At 40.5% G+C, this 14,332-nt stretch overlaps 1 protein-coding gene across 4 annotated transcripts in view; it reads right to left on the bottom strand.

The window, feature by feature from the left end:
• The window catches only part of CEP135 (centrosomal protein 135), a 73,887-nt gene that overhangs the window by 2,529 nt on the left and 57,026 nt on the right, over positions 1–14,332 (bottom strand). For 3 of the 4 annotated variants that reach the window (XM_066385549.1, XM_066385551.1, XM_066385552.1), the window contains 5 exons: positions 14,026–14,211; positions 6,575–6,784; positions 5,092–5,294; positions 4,053–4,157; positions 1,291–1,404 (listed from right to left, as the gene is read on the bottom strand). In XM_066385549.1, the coding sequence (XP_066241646.1) occupies positions 1,305–1,404; positions 4,053–4,157; positions 5,092–5,294; positions 6,575–6,784; positions 14,026–14,211 (804 nt within the window). In that variant the 3' untranslated portion in view covers positions 1,291–1,304. The remainder of the gene's footprint in view (positions 1–1,290; positions 1,405–4,052; positions 4,158–5,091; positions 5,295–6,574; positions 6,785–14,025; positions 14,212–14,332) is intronic. The other variant, XM_066385550.1, reaches the window with a different exon arrangement.

Genomic DNA, 14,332 nt, shown 5'->3' with positions numbered 1-14,332 from the left:
AGCCCTGAGGTCACACTGTCTTGAGCACAACCTCACCAACTTGAGTGAGGGGTCCCTGGCTTGAGCCCAAGGTCACTGGCTCAGCAGGAGCCCCCCAGTCAAGGCACATATGAGAAAGCAATCAGTGAACAACTAAGGTGCCGCAGCAAAGAACTGATGCTTCTCATCTCTCTTCCTTCTTGCCTCTCTCTCTCTCTCTCTCTCTCAAAAACAAAGAACCTAGACCTTATATTATCCCTTATTTTGAGTGATTTTTTTTCTCAATTAATATGCTGTATTATTTCAGTCCTCATGTATTTTAATGTACTTTGGTATTGAAGGGACTTTTTGAGAGAGAGAACAGTACTTCTTAACCATTAAATACAAATATAACTTGATTACAGGCAACGGTTTTATTAATAAGAGTATAATTTCAATTAAAGCATTACTGATTGTTTTGTAGTTCATCTTCCAGGAAGAGTTCTTTCATCTTAACCCTTCAACGGGTCCCCTTGAGTTACAGAATAAAGTCTACAACTCTGACTTAGTCTCACATTAAACAGTTCTATATGTCCCCACTCTGCCTTCCACGCCTTTCTTCCTCATTATTCCCCAACAACCTGCCATCCCAACCAGATTCAGCCTTTGTGCCACATGCATTCCTATCACTGTCCATACTTTAGCAATGATTATTTATACCTTGGATTTGGCACTTCATAAAGTATTTCTCTGTGATGTCTCATATTGTCACAATGATTTCTTAAAATTGTAGCCCTGGCCGGTTGGCTCAGCGGTAGAGTGTCGGCCTGGCGTGCGGGGGGACCCGGGTTTGATTCCCAGCCAGGGCACATAGGAGAAGCGCCCATTTGCTTCTCCACCCCCACCCCTCCTTCCTCTCTGTCTCTCTCTTCCCCTCCCGCAGCCAAGGCTCCATTGGAGCAAAGATGGCCCGGGCGCTGGGGATGGCTCCTTGGCCTCTGCCCCAGGCGCTAGAGTAGCTCTGGTCGCGGCAGAGCGACGCCCCGGAGGGGCAGAGCATCGCCCCTGGTGGGCGTGCCGGGTGGATCCCGGTCGGGCGCATGCGGGAGTCTGTCTGACTGTCTCTCCCTGTTTCCAGCTTCAGAAAAATACAACAACAACAACAACAACAACAAATTGTATATACCCACATAACCATCACCACCAAATAGAACATTCCATCTTTCCCCAAAGGTGGGAATCCCACTTTTGCAGGCAATCTCCTGGTCCCACCCCAAACACTACTTCCTGAATTTTTATAAACACAGATCAGTTTTGCTTTGTCATACCTACCTTTCTGATAATGATCAGTTTATGTGTTCAGGAGAATTTAAAGGAGACCTCCGAGTGGAGCTAAGGGGTGGAGTGGGAAGACCGTGTCGACGCATCTCCTGGATTGCTCGTTCTCTGTCAAATCAGATCAAGAGATTATACCAAAGAGGGTCATACAAGTATAATGGGCTGCTATTGTTAAAATTTTCTACTCAATTAGCTTCTATTTCTACTAAATTTAAATCCTATGTCCTTATATGATTTTTAAGTAGTAGATAAAATATTTCAATTAAAGGAATTGTATTATGAGACTGTTCAAAAACCTTGAGAAGAGATTTCCAAAGTCGGCGGATCCCCCTTGGCCCTCCCTTACCCACCTCTTCTTGCACATAAATCTAGCCCTCTTCCTTCTTCCTGCCTCAGACTCCCAAATGTCAGAAGTAAAAGAATCCATTCTCTGTGTTAGGCTCTCCTTTCCTATGTCTGCGTTGGCTCCAAAAAGCATGGGGACAGCACTGCCACCTCCTTTGTTAGTCTCTGGCCTAGATGTTTTCTGCCTTGAGTTCTTCAGTGCCCAGGATTTCTACCTAGTTGGGTGTTTTATGAATAACTTTTCACAATTATTTCTCTAAGGACATTTTTAAAGATATCCCGCCCCCAAAGTATGCCTACAAACCACAAAATTTTAATACTTAGTTACATTGTTTACATACTGTGGTCCTTTTAGAGAGCCATACATCACTGTAATACCTAAGGGTTTTTTTGCCCCTCCCTTTCCCCCCAAGAACCAATTTTGTCGCACGGGGTGGCACTACTGCCCTTCTAAGAATGCATGATTTAGCCCTGGCTGGTTGGCTCAATGGTAGAGTGTTGGCCCAGTGTGTGGATGTCCAGGGTTCAATTTCCAGACAGGGTACACAGAAAAAGTGCCAATCTGCTTCTCTTCCCCTCCCCCTCTCTCCCCTCCCCTTCCTTCCCCTCTCCTCTCCTTCTGCAGCATAGCTCAATTAGAGTGAGTTGGCCCTGGGCACTGAGGATGGTTCCATGGCCTCCGCCTCAGGCACTAAAAAACGGCTCCGGGTGCAATGGAGCAAAGATCTCAGATGGGCAGAGCATTGCCTCCTATTGGGCTTGCTGGGTGGATCCTGGTCAGGGCACATATGGAAGTCTTTCTCTGCCTCCCCTCCTCTTACTAAATTAAAAATAAAAAAAATAAAGAATGCATGATAAGCCCTGGTTGGTTGGCTCAGTGGTAAGCATCAGCCCAGTATATGGAAGTCCTGGGTTCAATTCCCAGTCAGGGCACTCAGGAGTGACCATCTGCTTCTCTAGCTTTCCCCTTCTCTCTTTCTCTCTTCCCCTCCCACAGCCATGGCTAGAATGGTTTGAGCAAGTTGGGTGCTGAGGATGGCTCCATGGCGTAGCCTCAGGCACTAAAATAGCTCGGTTGCCGAGCAACGGAGCAGTAGCAGCAGATGGGCAGAGCACCACCTAGTAGGGAGCTTGCCAGGGAGATCCTGGTTGGGGTGCATGTGGTAGACTGTCTGCCTCCTCATCTCTCACTTAATTAAAAAAAATAAAAGCAAGCATGATCTAGCTGGATGATAAGAAGGAAAGACATGGTCACGTGGGTCAAGGTGTCTTTGGGCACTGGGGTAAGAAAAAAGGAGAGAAATCAAGGGGTTCTATAACCTTGGGCAATAGAAAGCTTGACTTAGAACCCTTGAATTGAAAGAATTTAAGTTATGAAATGGAAATCATATATGTATAATTTAGCATTTTAAGAAACTAGGTCATTTCAATGACAAGAGATTAAAAACAGTTTTCAAGACACTGGTGCAATCTCAGGCTTCACTCCTCACTGAAATCATAAATATTGAATTCTTAGCAAATTCAGTCTGTACTTCAAATAGCACATCACTCAAGTTTTTATATCAATGGATAAGAATAAGAGAATTCAAAAATTGATCTAATAAGCAATTTGACCACTATTTGAGAATGCAATCTCAGAAAGCTGGTACACATATTTACAGTATTGATACGGTAGGAAAGAGGAATGGAAGAGAACCTGACGACTGATTTGCAAATCAGACTGTAACTGTTAAAGCAGGTCTCCTCCTGTTTTTAACACTTAGGGGTTAAAACTTTTAACATAGTGAAACAAATGAATGAAAATATAACTGAGTATGAAAATTAGTAATCTATAGAGAATATATCCTACAGGTTAGTAACACAGGCTTTAAAATTAGGTAGACCTGCCTAAATTGAATTCTTGACTCTGCCATTTACTATTTGTACCATCCCAGTTTCCTATAATATAGGCATAATAATAGATTGTTAGGATTATCAAATATACATATAGTATCTGGTACATATTTGTTAACTGACCTTATTATAATCATCAGCATCATCGCTTATTTAATGATTTGTATTTAGAGTTTCCCACTGGACTACATTGTTTTTGGACTTTTTTTTTTTTTTGGACTCCTGTGGAATCCTTACTAGCTTGCTCATTCCCTCACTTCCTAACTATATTCTCTGAAATAATGCCCTAATTTTGCCTTGAAAAATACTATGGGAAACAGTTATATAATATTTGCTACTTTATTTACTGTTGGGATATTATCTTTCACAACACTTGTTGCCTTTTTAGAAAGAATTACTAAAGAAATTTGAGTATTAATGCTAAAAAAATGTTTGCTATTTGTAAGCCACATTAAATCCTTTTTGGAATAGGATATGAAATAAATAAAAACACAGTCTAATGCTACAAATTTTCTTACCGTTCATATCTTTCAGCTGAAATCTGCCTTTTTAGTGCATCAAGATCTGTTTGTAACTGCACCACTTTAGTCCGAAGCATGGTATTCTCCCGGCTTTGACTAGTTCTTAAAAATAAATTTTAAAAATTAAAGAAATAAATAACAAATGTTCTGTTTTGTAGAGTTAAGTGCTATAAATTCTTTTTTTTTAAATAAATACAAAGGAGATGACACTTAAGGATAAAAAAAAGAGAAGATCAAGACTTGCAACAACAATTCTCTAGACTTCTGGAGTTTCTGTCCCAAAGTTTTCTTTTTCATGCATTTTATTTATTTTTCCTGTGCCTCTAGCATGTGCATGGCACTGCAGGATTGCTGGAGATGCGAATTTGAATTAGACGTGGATTATAACATCTAGTTGTAAAGTATCTTCACTGGCTCTTTCTCAACTCCTGCTTCAGAAAGAAATATTTCTAACTCTTAAAAGTTAATTATTCCACTTCTACTATCTACTCTGAGTTTCCCCTCTTCTTCCAACAAATTCGTCTAAATCTCTCCATCCTAGTAAGACACAATCATCAATCTCCGAAAAGGTAATCAATACACAAGAGGGTGAAATCGCACAGCTTTTCTGGAGTCTTTTCCCTAATGCACAGCATGAGACACTGCGGACACTCCCATCCTGAAATGCTCTCTTCTTTGTTGACTCCGCTCTCCCCTGCTCCAATGTAGGCAGTTTTCTAACATTCACTCATCCACTTCCACAGGACCCATTTCTATGGTAAAGATACACAAATCTACATCTCCAACACGATGTCTCTTCTGAAATAAACCTTTTAAACTTCCAAAAGCAGCAGCCACATAAGTAAAATATTTTGGTTTTATACCATCCTTAACACTCCCATCCCCTCCTCTCTCCAAAATTAAAAAAAATGTTTTTTTGTTCCTCCATTGTTTTTTGAATCATTTGTTTTATGCTACAAGTCTATAAAAATTTATTCGTTAAAGATTATTTTTTGAGAAGCTATTTTCCTCATATAGATACACTTGTGACACTTACAATTTGCTTTCTGAAAGAGTTAACTTCTCCTTAAGTAGCTGAATTTCTGTATCCTTCTCATGAGAGGTTAAATGAGAATGAAATTCTTTATCTCTATTTGTAGCCAGCAATGACTCAAGGTTTTTAATTGTATGTCTCTCACTTAAAAGTTGTTTTTTTAACAGCTCTGATTCTGATTTTATATTTTCTAATTCCACCACAACCTACAGAGAAAACAAAGTAAGATTACTACAGTACAATTTTATACTTACTCTGAAAAATCATCTGCAAAGCTTCATAAACATACATCAGCTCCTTCATTCTCGGTACCACTTAAACACTTTGAACCACTTTTTTAAGTATAAAAAAAATCTAATTTTCAAAATAATCTTTGCTATTTCTAGTAAGGGCTTTTTTTGGTTATGAGAAGTACTTCACCAACCTTCAAATAGACTTCTCTAGTACTACCATAGTAGGAGAGGGTCATTAGCAAAAATTTTAAAATTTCGCCACCCCGGCCCTGGCCGGTTGGCTCAGCGGTAGAGCGTCGGCCTAGCGTGCGGAGGACCCGGGTTCGATTCCCGGCCAGGGCACACAGGAGAAGCGCCCATTTGCTTCTCCACCCCTCCGCCGCGCTTTCCTCTCTGTCTCTCTCTTCCCCTCCCGCAGCCAAGGCTCCATTGGAGCAAGGATGGCCCGGGCGCTGGGGATGGCTCCTCGGCCTCTGCCCCAGGCGCTAGAGTGGCTCTGGTCGCAATATGGCGACGCCCAGGATGGGCAGAGCATCGCCCCCTGGTGGGCAGAGCGCCGCCCCATGGTGGGCGTGCCGGGTGGATCCCGGTCGGGCGCATGCGGGAGTCTGTCTGACTGTCTCTCCCTGTTTCCAGCTTCAGAAAAATGAAAAAAAAAAAAAAAAAAAAAAAAAAAAAAAAAAAAAAAAAAAAAAAATTTCGCCACCCCATCAGCAAGGAGGCCCTCTGGTCTATTAAATCTGTTTCCTCTAACTACACAGTCAAGCCAGTACTTGAGCTTCTCAGTACCTGAAAACAGAGATACTAAATGAGTGAAAATTAAAAACACGAATGCTTGACTGAAAACACACACTGGGTTATTCAGTTTGGGAATGAGAAATACCAGCTACCTAGACTTTTAAAGATTTAAATGCCTTGAGATTTTTATCAGAAAAAATGTTCTACTTAGGAAGCAGTGAAATGATCACACCTCCATTTAAGTGTTACCTTTAAACAGAGGAAGAATGTACTGGGACATGCTTCTCTATAAAAGACTAACATTCTCCTAAATACCCATCCATTCTAAAACAGACCAGCACCTAATTTCACCACGTTTGTCAGAGAAATCTAGTAGTCAAATTTGGTTCTCAAAATCCTGGAGTCAAATGTAACTACTCTAAAGGTGAATAAATATATTAGGCAATAAAATAAAAAAAATAGAACAGGGTTCAATGAAACAATGTGTTAACAATAATACTTTTTAAAGTTCTTACCCTCTCAAATTCAAGGCTTTTAGCATTCAATTGTTGGGTCAGAATATCTTTGCCTGAATCAAGCTTAATACAGAGTTCTCTAAGAGATGACAAGTCACTGAATACTGCTGCCTTCTCATCTTCCTGATGTCTCAGCTCTCCTTCTAATCTAGATATGGCTTTTGCCATTGATGAGATCTGAGATTCGTAAGCATGATGCGCATTTATGTGCTAAAAGTAAAAAAAAAAGAAACAGGTAAAAAGTAACCCAATAATTTTAAAGGCTGGAATCTGTGTACCTACCACCTCACTTTATAAAAATATAACAGCCAAATTTTGCATGTTTTCAGATACTCTCAAGAAGCTGTGTGCTATATTTAAAGATGGCCTATTTAATGCTTAACAGAATGAACTGCGTATAATTACTAATCATAATAACTAAGTATTCAATACTTCACGTATATATTTACAAGGTGCAACATGTAAATTATTGTTTTAGGGTGTTCTGAATATGAGAGATTTCTTTTTTTTCTTTTTTTTTTTTTTACAGAGACAGAAAGAGAGTCAGAGAGAGGGACAGACAGACAGGAACGGAGAGCTGAGAAGCATCAATCATTAGTTTTTCGTATAGTGTTGCAACACCTTAGTTGTTCATTGATTGCTTTCTCATATGTGCTTTGACCGTGTGTCTTCAGCAGACCGAGTAACCCCCTGCTGAAGCCAGCGACCTTGGGTTGAAGCTGGCGAGCTTTTGCTCAAACCAGATGAGCCCGCACTCAAGCTGGCAACCTCGGAGTCTCGAACCTGGGTCTTCCACATCCCAGTCTGACGCTCTATTCACTGCACCACCGCCTGGTCAGGCAATATTCGAGCTTTCTAAAGTTATATTAAATTTTTCTTTATAAATTCTTTCTTATGATAATTACTTTTCAAGAAAAAACGTATTTACAGGGTGGGACAAAAGTTTACAGTTATTGGTATGGGAAATAATACAATAATTAATAATAGTACAAGTATAATTCTTTGTTTTGCATACTCACAACTGTAAACCTACTGTACCGCACCCTGCACTTATCACTCATAAATAGTCTTTAAATACTGAATTTCAAAAATGGAGTTTGCTTTAAAACAAAATACCTGAAGTCATATTTAAACTTAATTTAATAATAATACACTACTTTATAACATATTAATAACTGAAATAATGAACAAAGTTTGAAATACTAAGATATTTTTACTTTGAAAAACCCACATTTTAAATTTCTTACACTTTAGATTTTGAGTGATAAATACAAACTGATTTAAATTCTACTTCTAGAGTTTAAGAAGAAGCAAATACTTGCAAATTAATTCAAATAGGCTTTACTGAATTTAATCAACTATAAAAATCAAATACTGTGTGTAAAGATTTAATAAATGCTGCCCTGGTCAGGTAGCTCAGTTGGTTAGAGAATTGTTCCTATACACCAACATTGCAGGTTTGATCCCTGGTCAGAGCATATACAAAATTAACCAATGAATGCATAAATAAGTGCAGCAACAAATCAATGTTTCTCTCTCTCTCTTCAAAAGAAATAAATTAAAACATTTTTTAAAGATTTAATGTCAACAGTTGCAGAAAAGTAAATATTTGGATTTTCCAAATATGAATGAGTTAATAAATCAATGGTTCCCCAGAACAAACTAAATATAATATATAAATCAATTTAATCAATTTCATATACCACATAAGAACATGGACAACATCAGAGAACTAAAGAATAGTTTCTCCTGATAACTCTTTAAAGGTTGAAAAGCATGCTTTTATTTTATTTTTTAAATTTATTTATTGATTTTAGAGAGGTAGGGAGAGAGAGAGGAACATTGATCTGATGAGGGGTCAAACCAGCAAACTTTGCGTATCAGGACGATGCTCTAACCAACTGAGTTAGTTGTCCAGCCAGGGCAAAAAAGCATGCCTTTAGTTACTATATTCTAAATAGAAACAGACATAGTGTATTAGTTTCTTAGGACACTGTAACAAATTACTGCAAATTACTGGGTGGCTCACAACAAGGGAATCGATTCCCTCACAATTCCGGAGGTTACAAGTCTGAAATTTAGACATCAACAGTTTGCCTTTCCTGGAGGTACTGAGGGAGAATTTGTTCTTTGCCTCTCTCCCATCTTCTGGTGGTTGCTGCCAATCCTTGGAGTTCCTTGCCTTATCTGCATATCACTCCAATCTCTGCCCTACTTTTTTTTGTGTGTGACAGAGACAGAGAGAGTCAGAGAGAGGGACAGATAGGGACAGACAGAAAGGAAGGGAGAGAGATGAGAAACATCAATTCTTTGTTGTGGCACTTTAGTTGTTCATTGACTGCTTTCTCATATGTGTCTTGACGGGGAGGGGGGCTACAGCAGAACAAGTGACCCCTTGCTCAAGCCAGCGACCTTGGGACCAAGCTGGTGAGCCTTGCTCAAACCAGATGAGCTCGTGCTCAAGCTGGCAGCCTTGGGGTCTCAAACTTGAGTCCTCCACATCCCAGTCCGACGTTCTATCCACTGTGCCACCGCCTGGTCAAGCTTGCCCCTATTTTTGCCTGGCACTCTTCCTTGTGTCTTCTCTGTCCAAATTTCTCTTTTAAGACAGCAATTTTCAACTGTTTTTTATCTTATGGCACACACAAACTAAATACTAAAATTCTGTGGCACACCAAAACATATATTTTTGCTAATTTGACAAAAAAAATAGCATAATTTTGATTTATTCACACCGATGGCTACTATTATGTAAGCTGTTGTCATTTTTTTGACAATCGGTCAGTGCCCCTGACTAAAGTGTCAGGTATTATACATTTTAAATATTCTTATGGTGCACCGGTTGAAAATTGCTGTTATAAGGGACACAAGTCATTGGGGTATGGCCTGTGCTACTCTAGTATAACATCATTTTAACCTGACTTTAACTGCAAAGATACTGTTATCAAAAAAGGTCATAGTCACAAGTACTGGGGGTTAGGACCTAAATAAACCTTTTAGGGGGCAATAATTCTACATACTATAATTATATTTATTTTAGCAGAGGAGGGGGTGAGAGAAAGAGATAAAGAGAGAGGAAGGGAGAGAGATGAGAAGCATCAACTTATAGTTGTGGCACTTTAGCTATTCATTGATTACTTCTCATATGTGCCTTGACCAGGGGGCCCAAGCCAAGCCAGTGACTCCTTGCTTAAGCCAGTGACCTTGGGCTCAAGACGGTGACCTTGGGGTTCAAGCCAGTGACCATGGGATCATTTGGACCTCAGCTCAGCATCGACACTATCCACTGTGCCACCACCTGTCAGGCTCTATAACTATAGATAATATTTCCTTCTGAAAAATGAAGACTGCAATACTGTTCTAAACACACACACACACACACACACACACACACACCCCACACACACACCCACAAAAAAATCTAATAGCCAACTATTCTAAATAAATATAACTTAGGGTCCATATATATATATATATATATTTTTTTTTGTATTTTTCCGAAGCTGGAAATGGGGAGGCAGTCAGACAGACTCCCACATGCGCCCAACCAGGATCCACCTGGCATGCCCACTAGGGGGTGATGTTCTGCCCATCTTGGGGTGTCGCTCTGCCGCAATCAGAGCCATTCTAGCGCCTGAGGCAGAGGCCACAGAGCCATCCTCAGCGCCCAGGCAAACTTTGCTCCAGTGGAGCCTTGGTTGCAGGAGGGGAAGAGAGAGAAAGAGAGGAAGGAGAGGGGGAGGGGTGGAGAAGCAGATGGGCACTTCTCCTGTGTGCCCTGGCCAGGAATCGAACCCAGGACTTCTGCACGCCAGGCCGACGCTCTACCACTGAGCCAACCTATATTTTAACTGAATTCAAACTTTATTAAATTGTCTTTTTGACAAGAGCTTATTTAAATTCATATACAGAAGAATGAATTGGCACCCTTATATCATACACAAAAGTTAACTCAAAATGGATCAAAGACCTTAACATAAGAGCTAAAACTTATACAAGTCTTAGAATAACATGGAGAGAAAGCCTCATTATATTGAACTTAGCAATCATTTCTTAAATATGACACCAAAAATACATGTAACAAGAGCAAAAAATAAATAAATTGGACTTCATCAAAATGAAAAACTTCTATGCATCAAAGGATAAAACTGAGTGAAAAGTCAAGCCACAAATGAAAAAAAAATTAGAAAACATGTATCTCATAAGAGATTTAATATCCAGGTTATACATATAATTTCTACAACTCAATAACAAAAAATAACCTGATTTAATAACAAGGGGTGGAGAGGATGTGGAGAAAAAGGAACCCTCATTCATTGCTGGTGGGAACGCAAATTATACAACCATTATGGAAGAAAGTATGGTGGTCTTCAAAAAACTAAGAACTATCATATGACCCAGCAATCCCTCTACTGGGTATCTACCCTAAAAACTCGAAAACACCGGTACGTGAAGACACATGCACCCCCATGTTCATTGCAGTATTGTTCACAGTGGCCAAGACATGGAAACAATCAAAGTGTCCCTCAGAGGATTGGATAAAAAAGATGTGATACATATATACAATGGAATACTACTCAGCCAGAAGAAATGATGACATATTGCCATTTACAACAACATGGATGGACCTTAGAACTGAGTGAAATAAGTAAATCAGAAAAAGCTAAGAACTGTATGATTTCATACAGAGGTGGGATATAAGACTGAGACTCATGGACATAGATAAAAATTAAGTGGTTACCAGGGAGATGGGTGGGGGAAGGGCATAAAGGGACAAAAAACAGTGACAAAAATGGTTTAACTTTGGATGCTGGGTATACAACATAATCAACAGTTCAAATGCTATAGAAATGTGTACCTGAAACCTATGTATTCTTATTGATCAATGTCACCCTGTTAAATTAAATTTTCTAAATAAAACAAAAAATAACCTGATTTAAAAATAGGCAAAGGATCTGAATTTCTCCAAAGATTATAAACAAATGGCCAGTAAACACACAAAACAATGCTCGACATTACTAATCATTAAGAAAATGCAAGTCAGGCCCTGGCCGGTTGGCTCAGCGGTAGAGCGTCGGCCTGGCGTGCGGGGGACCCGGGTTTGATTCCCGGCCAGGGCACATAGGAGAAGCGCTCATTTGCTTCTCCACCCCCCCCCCCTTCCTCTCTGTCTCTCTCTTCCCCTCCCGCAGCCGAGGCTCCATTGGAGCAAAGATGGCCCGGGCGCTGGGGATGGCTCCTTGGCCTCTGCCCCAGGCGCTAGAGTGGCTCTGGTCGCAGCAGAGCGACGCCCCGGAGGGGCAGAGCATCGCCCCCTGGTGGGCAGAGCTTCGCCCCTGGTGGGCGTGCCGGGTGGATCCCAGTCGGGCGCATGTCTGACTGTCTCTCCCCGTTTCCAGCTTCAGAAAAATACAAAAAAAAAAAAGAAAGAAAAGAAAATGCAAGTCAAACCCTTGCCAGGTAGCTCAGTTGGTTAGAGCATCATCTTGATAAAACAAGGTTGCAGGTTCAATTCCTGGTCAGGGCACATACAAGAATCAACCAATGAATGCATAAATAACTGGTACAACAAATTGTATCTCTCTCTCTCTCTCTCTCCCTTCCTTTTTCTCTAAAATCAAGAGGAAAAAAAAGGAAAGAAAAGAAAATGCAAGTCAAATCCAAAATGAGATACCACCACTTCACTCCCATTGGGATGGCTATTATAAGAAAGCATAAAATAAGTGTTGACAAGGATGTTGAGAAATTGAAATCCTTACATTGCTAATGGGAATATAAAATAGTGTAGCCCTTGTGGAAAACTGCATAAGAGTTCTTCAAAAAATCAAACAGGGAAATAACCATATGATCAGGCAATTCCACTTTTGGGTATATCCTAAAGAATTAAAATCACCTGACCTGTGGTGGCACAGTGGATAAAAGCATCAACCTAGAACACTGAGGTTGCTGGTTTGAAACCCTGGGCTTGCCTGGTCGAGGAACATATAGAAGATGATGCTTTCTGCTCCTCCCCACCATATCTCTCTCTCTCTCTTTTGTGTGGCAGAGACAGAGAGAGTCAGAGAAAGGGACAGATAGGGACAGACAGACAGGAAGGGAGAGAGATGAGAAATATCAATTCTTCACTGCGGTTCCTTAGTAGTCCACTGATTGATTTCTCACATGTGCCTTGACCGTGGGGCTACAGCAGACCAAATGACCCCTTGCTCGAGCCAGCAACCTTGGGCTCAAGCTGGTGAGCCTTGCTCAAACCCAATGAGCCCGCGCTCAAACTGGCGACCTCAGGGTCTTGAACCCAGGTCCTCCACGTCCCAGTCCAACACTTTATCCACTGCGCCACCGCCTGGTCAGGCTCCTATCTCTCGCTCTTTCCCTCTCTCTCTTCTCTAAAATGAATAAAAGCTTAGGAAAAAAAAAGAATTGAAATCAAGGACTCAAACAGATAATATATACACATGTTCATAGCAGCATTATTCTCAATGGTTAAAGATGGACACAAACCAAATATCCTTTGACAAATGAGTGGATAAACAAAATGTGGTTTACACATATAATGAAATATTATTCAGGCCCTGGCTGGTTGGCTCAGTAGTAGAACATTATTAACCTAGCGTGTGGATGTTCCTGGTTCAATTCCCGGTCAGGGCACACAGAAGCAGCAACCATCTGCTTCTCCACCTTTCCCCCTCCTCCTTCTCCCTCTCTTCACCTCCTGTATCCATGGCTCAATTGGTTTGAGAGCATCAGCTCCAGGTGCTGAGGACTGGTCCAGGGAGACTCTGCCTCAGGCGCTAAAAACTGCTGGGTTGCAAGCATGGACCCAGATGAGAATTGTTGGGGGGATCCTGGGAAGGGTGCATTGGGAGTCTACCTCCCTTCCTCTCACTTGGAAAAAGAAAAAATAAAAAAGAAACATTATTCACCTTTAAAAAGAAATGAAAGTCTGACACATGCTAGATAACATGGATAACCTTGAGGTTAAGTGAATCTTAAGGCTAAGTATAAAATAAGCTAGTTGCAAAAAGATATATATTGTATGATTCTTCTTACAGGAGGTACATGGAGTATCACATCCATAAAGCAAGCAGAACAGTGGTTGCCAGGAGTGGGTGTGTGGAGACTAGGGAGTGAGTGTTAAATGGGTAGAGTTTCAGTTGAGGAAGATGAAAAGTTCCGTAGTTAGATGGTGGTGATAGCTGCACACTAATGTGAATACAGCAATTGCCACAGAACAGCACACTTAAAATTGGATAAGATGGTAAATCTGATGTTAGGTCTATTTCACTACAATAAAAAAAGTAATGGTGCTCCTAAGCAAATTATTAGAATTCATGACAAAAGATCACAAAGCATTGATTTTATCAATGCTTAACCATCGCTTTAATTAAAGTACCTTTGAATGCTTTCTTTTCTATTAAATAAAGTCTTCACAAGACAAACAAATGAATTACCTCCTGAATTTCCTTTTCCAACAGGTCCACTCTCTCACGAAGGTGTCTGCGCTCCGTGTCAATGGAGAGAAGCTCCAGCCGCACAGAGCTGCTCTCCCCCTCGGCCTGGTGGGCTTTGACCTCCCAGTCCTCAGCACGGCTGTGAAGCATCTGAAATCTGTCTAACAAATCTTGGTTTTCTTTCTCCTGGTTTAAGCATAAGTAAATTGTTTCTAAATTAGTACCGGAATACCCATGTCACAAACATACACACACAGGGATTTTTGTTTTAATTTAGGAAGCATAAGCTATCTGTGCAGACACTACA

Source organism: Saccopteryx leptura, chromosome 5 (assembly GCF_036850995.1).
Source record: "Saccopteryx leptura isolate mSacLep1 chromosome 5, mSacLep1_pri_phased_curated, whole genome shotgun sequence".
NCBI lineage: Eukaryota > Metazoa > Chordata > Mammalia > Chiroptera > Emballonuridae > Saccopteryx > Saccopteryx leptura.
Note: the sequence above shows the minus strand (reverse complement) of the source record. Positions and strands in the feature narration are given on the sequence as shown.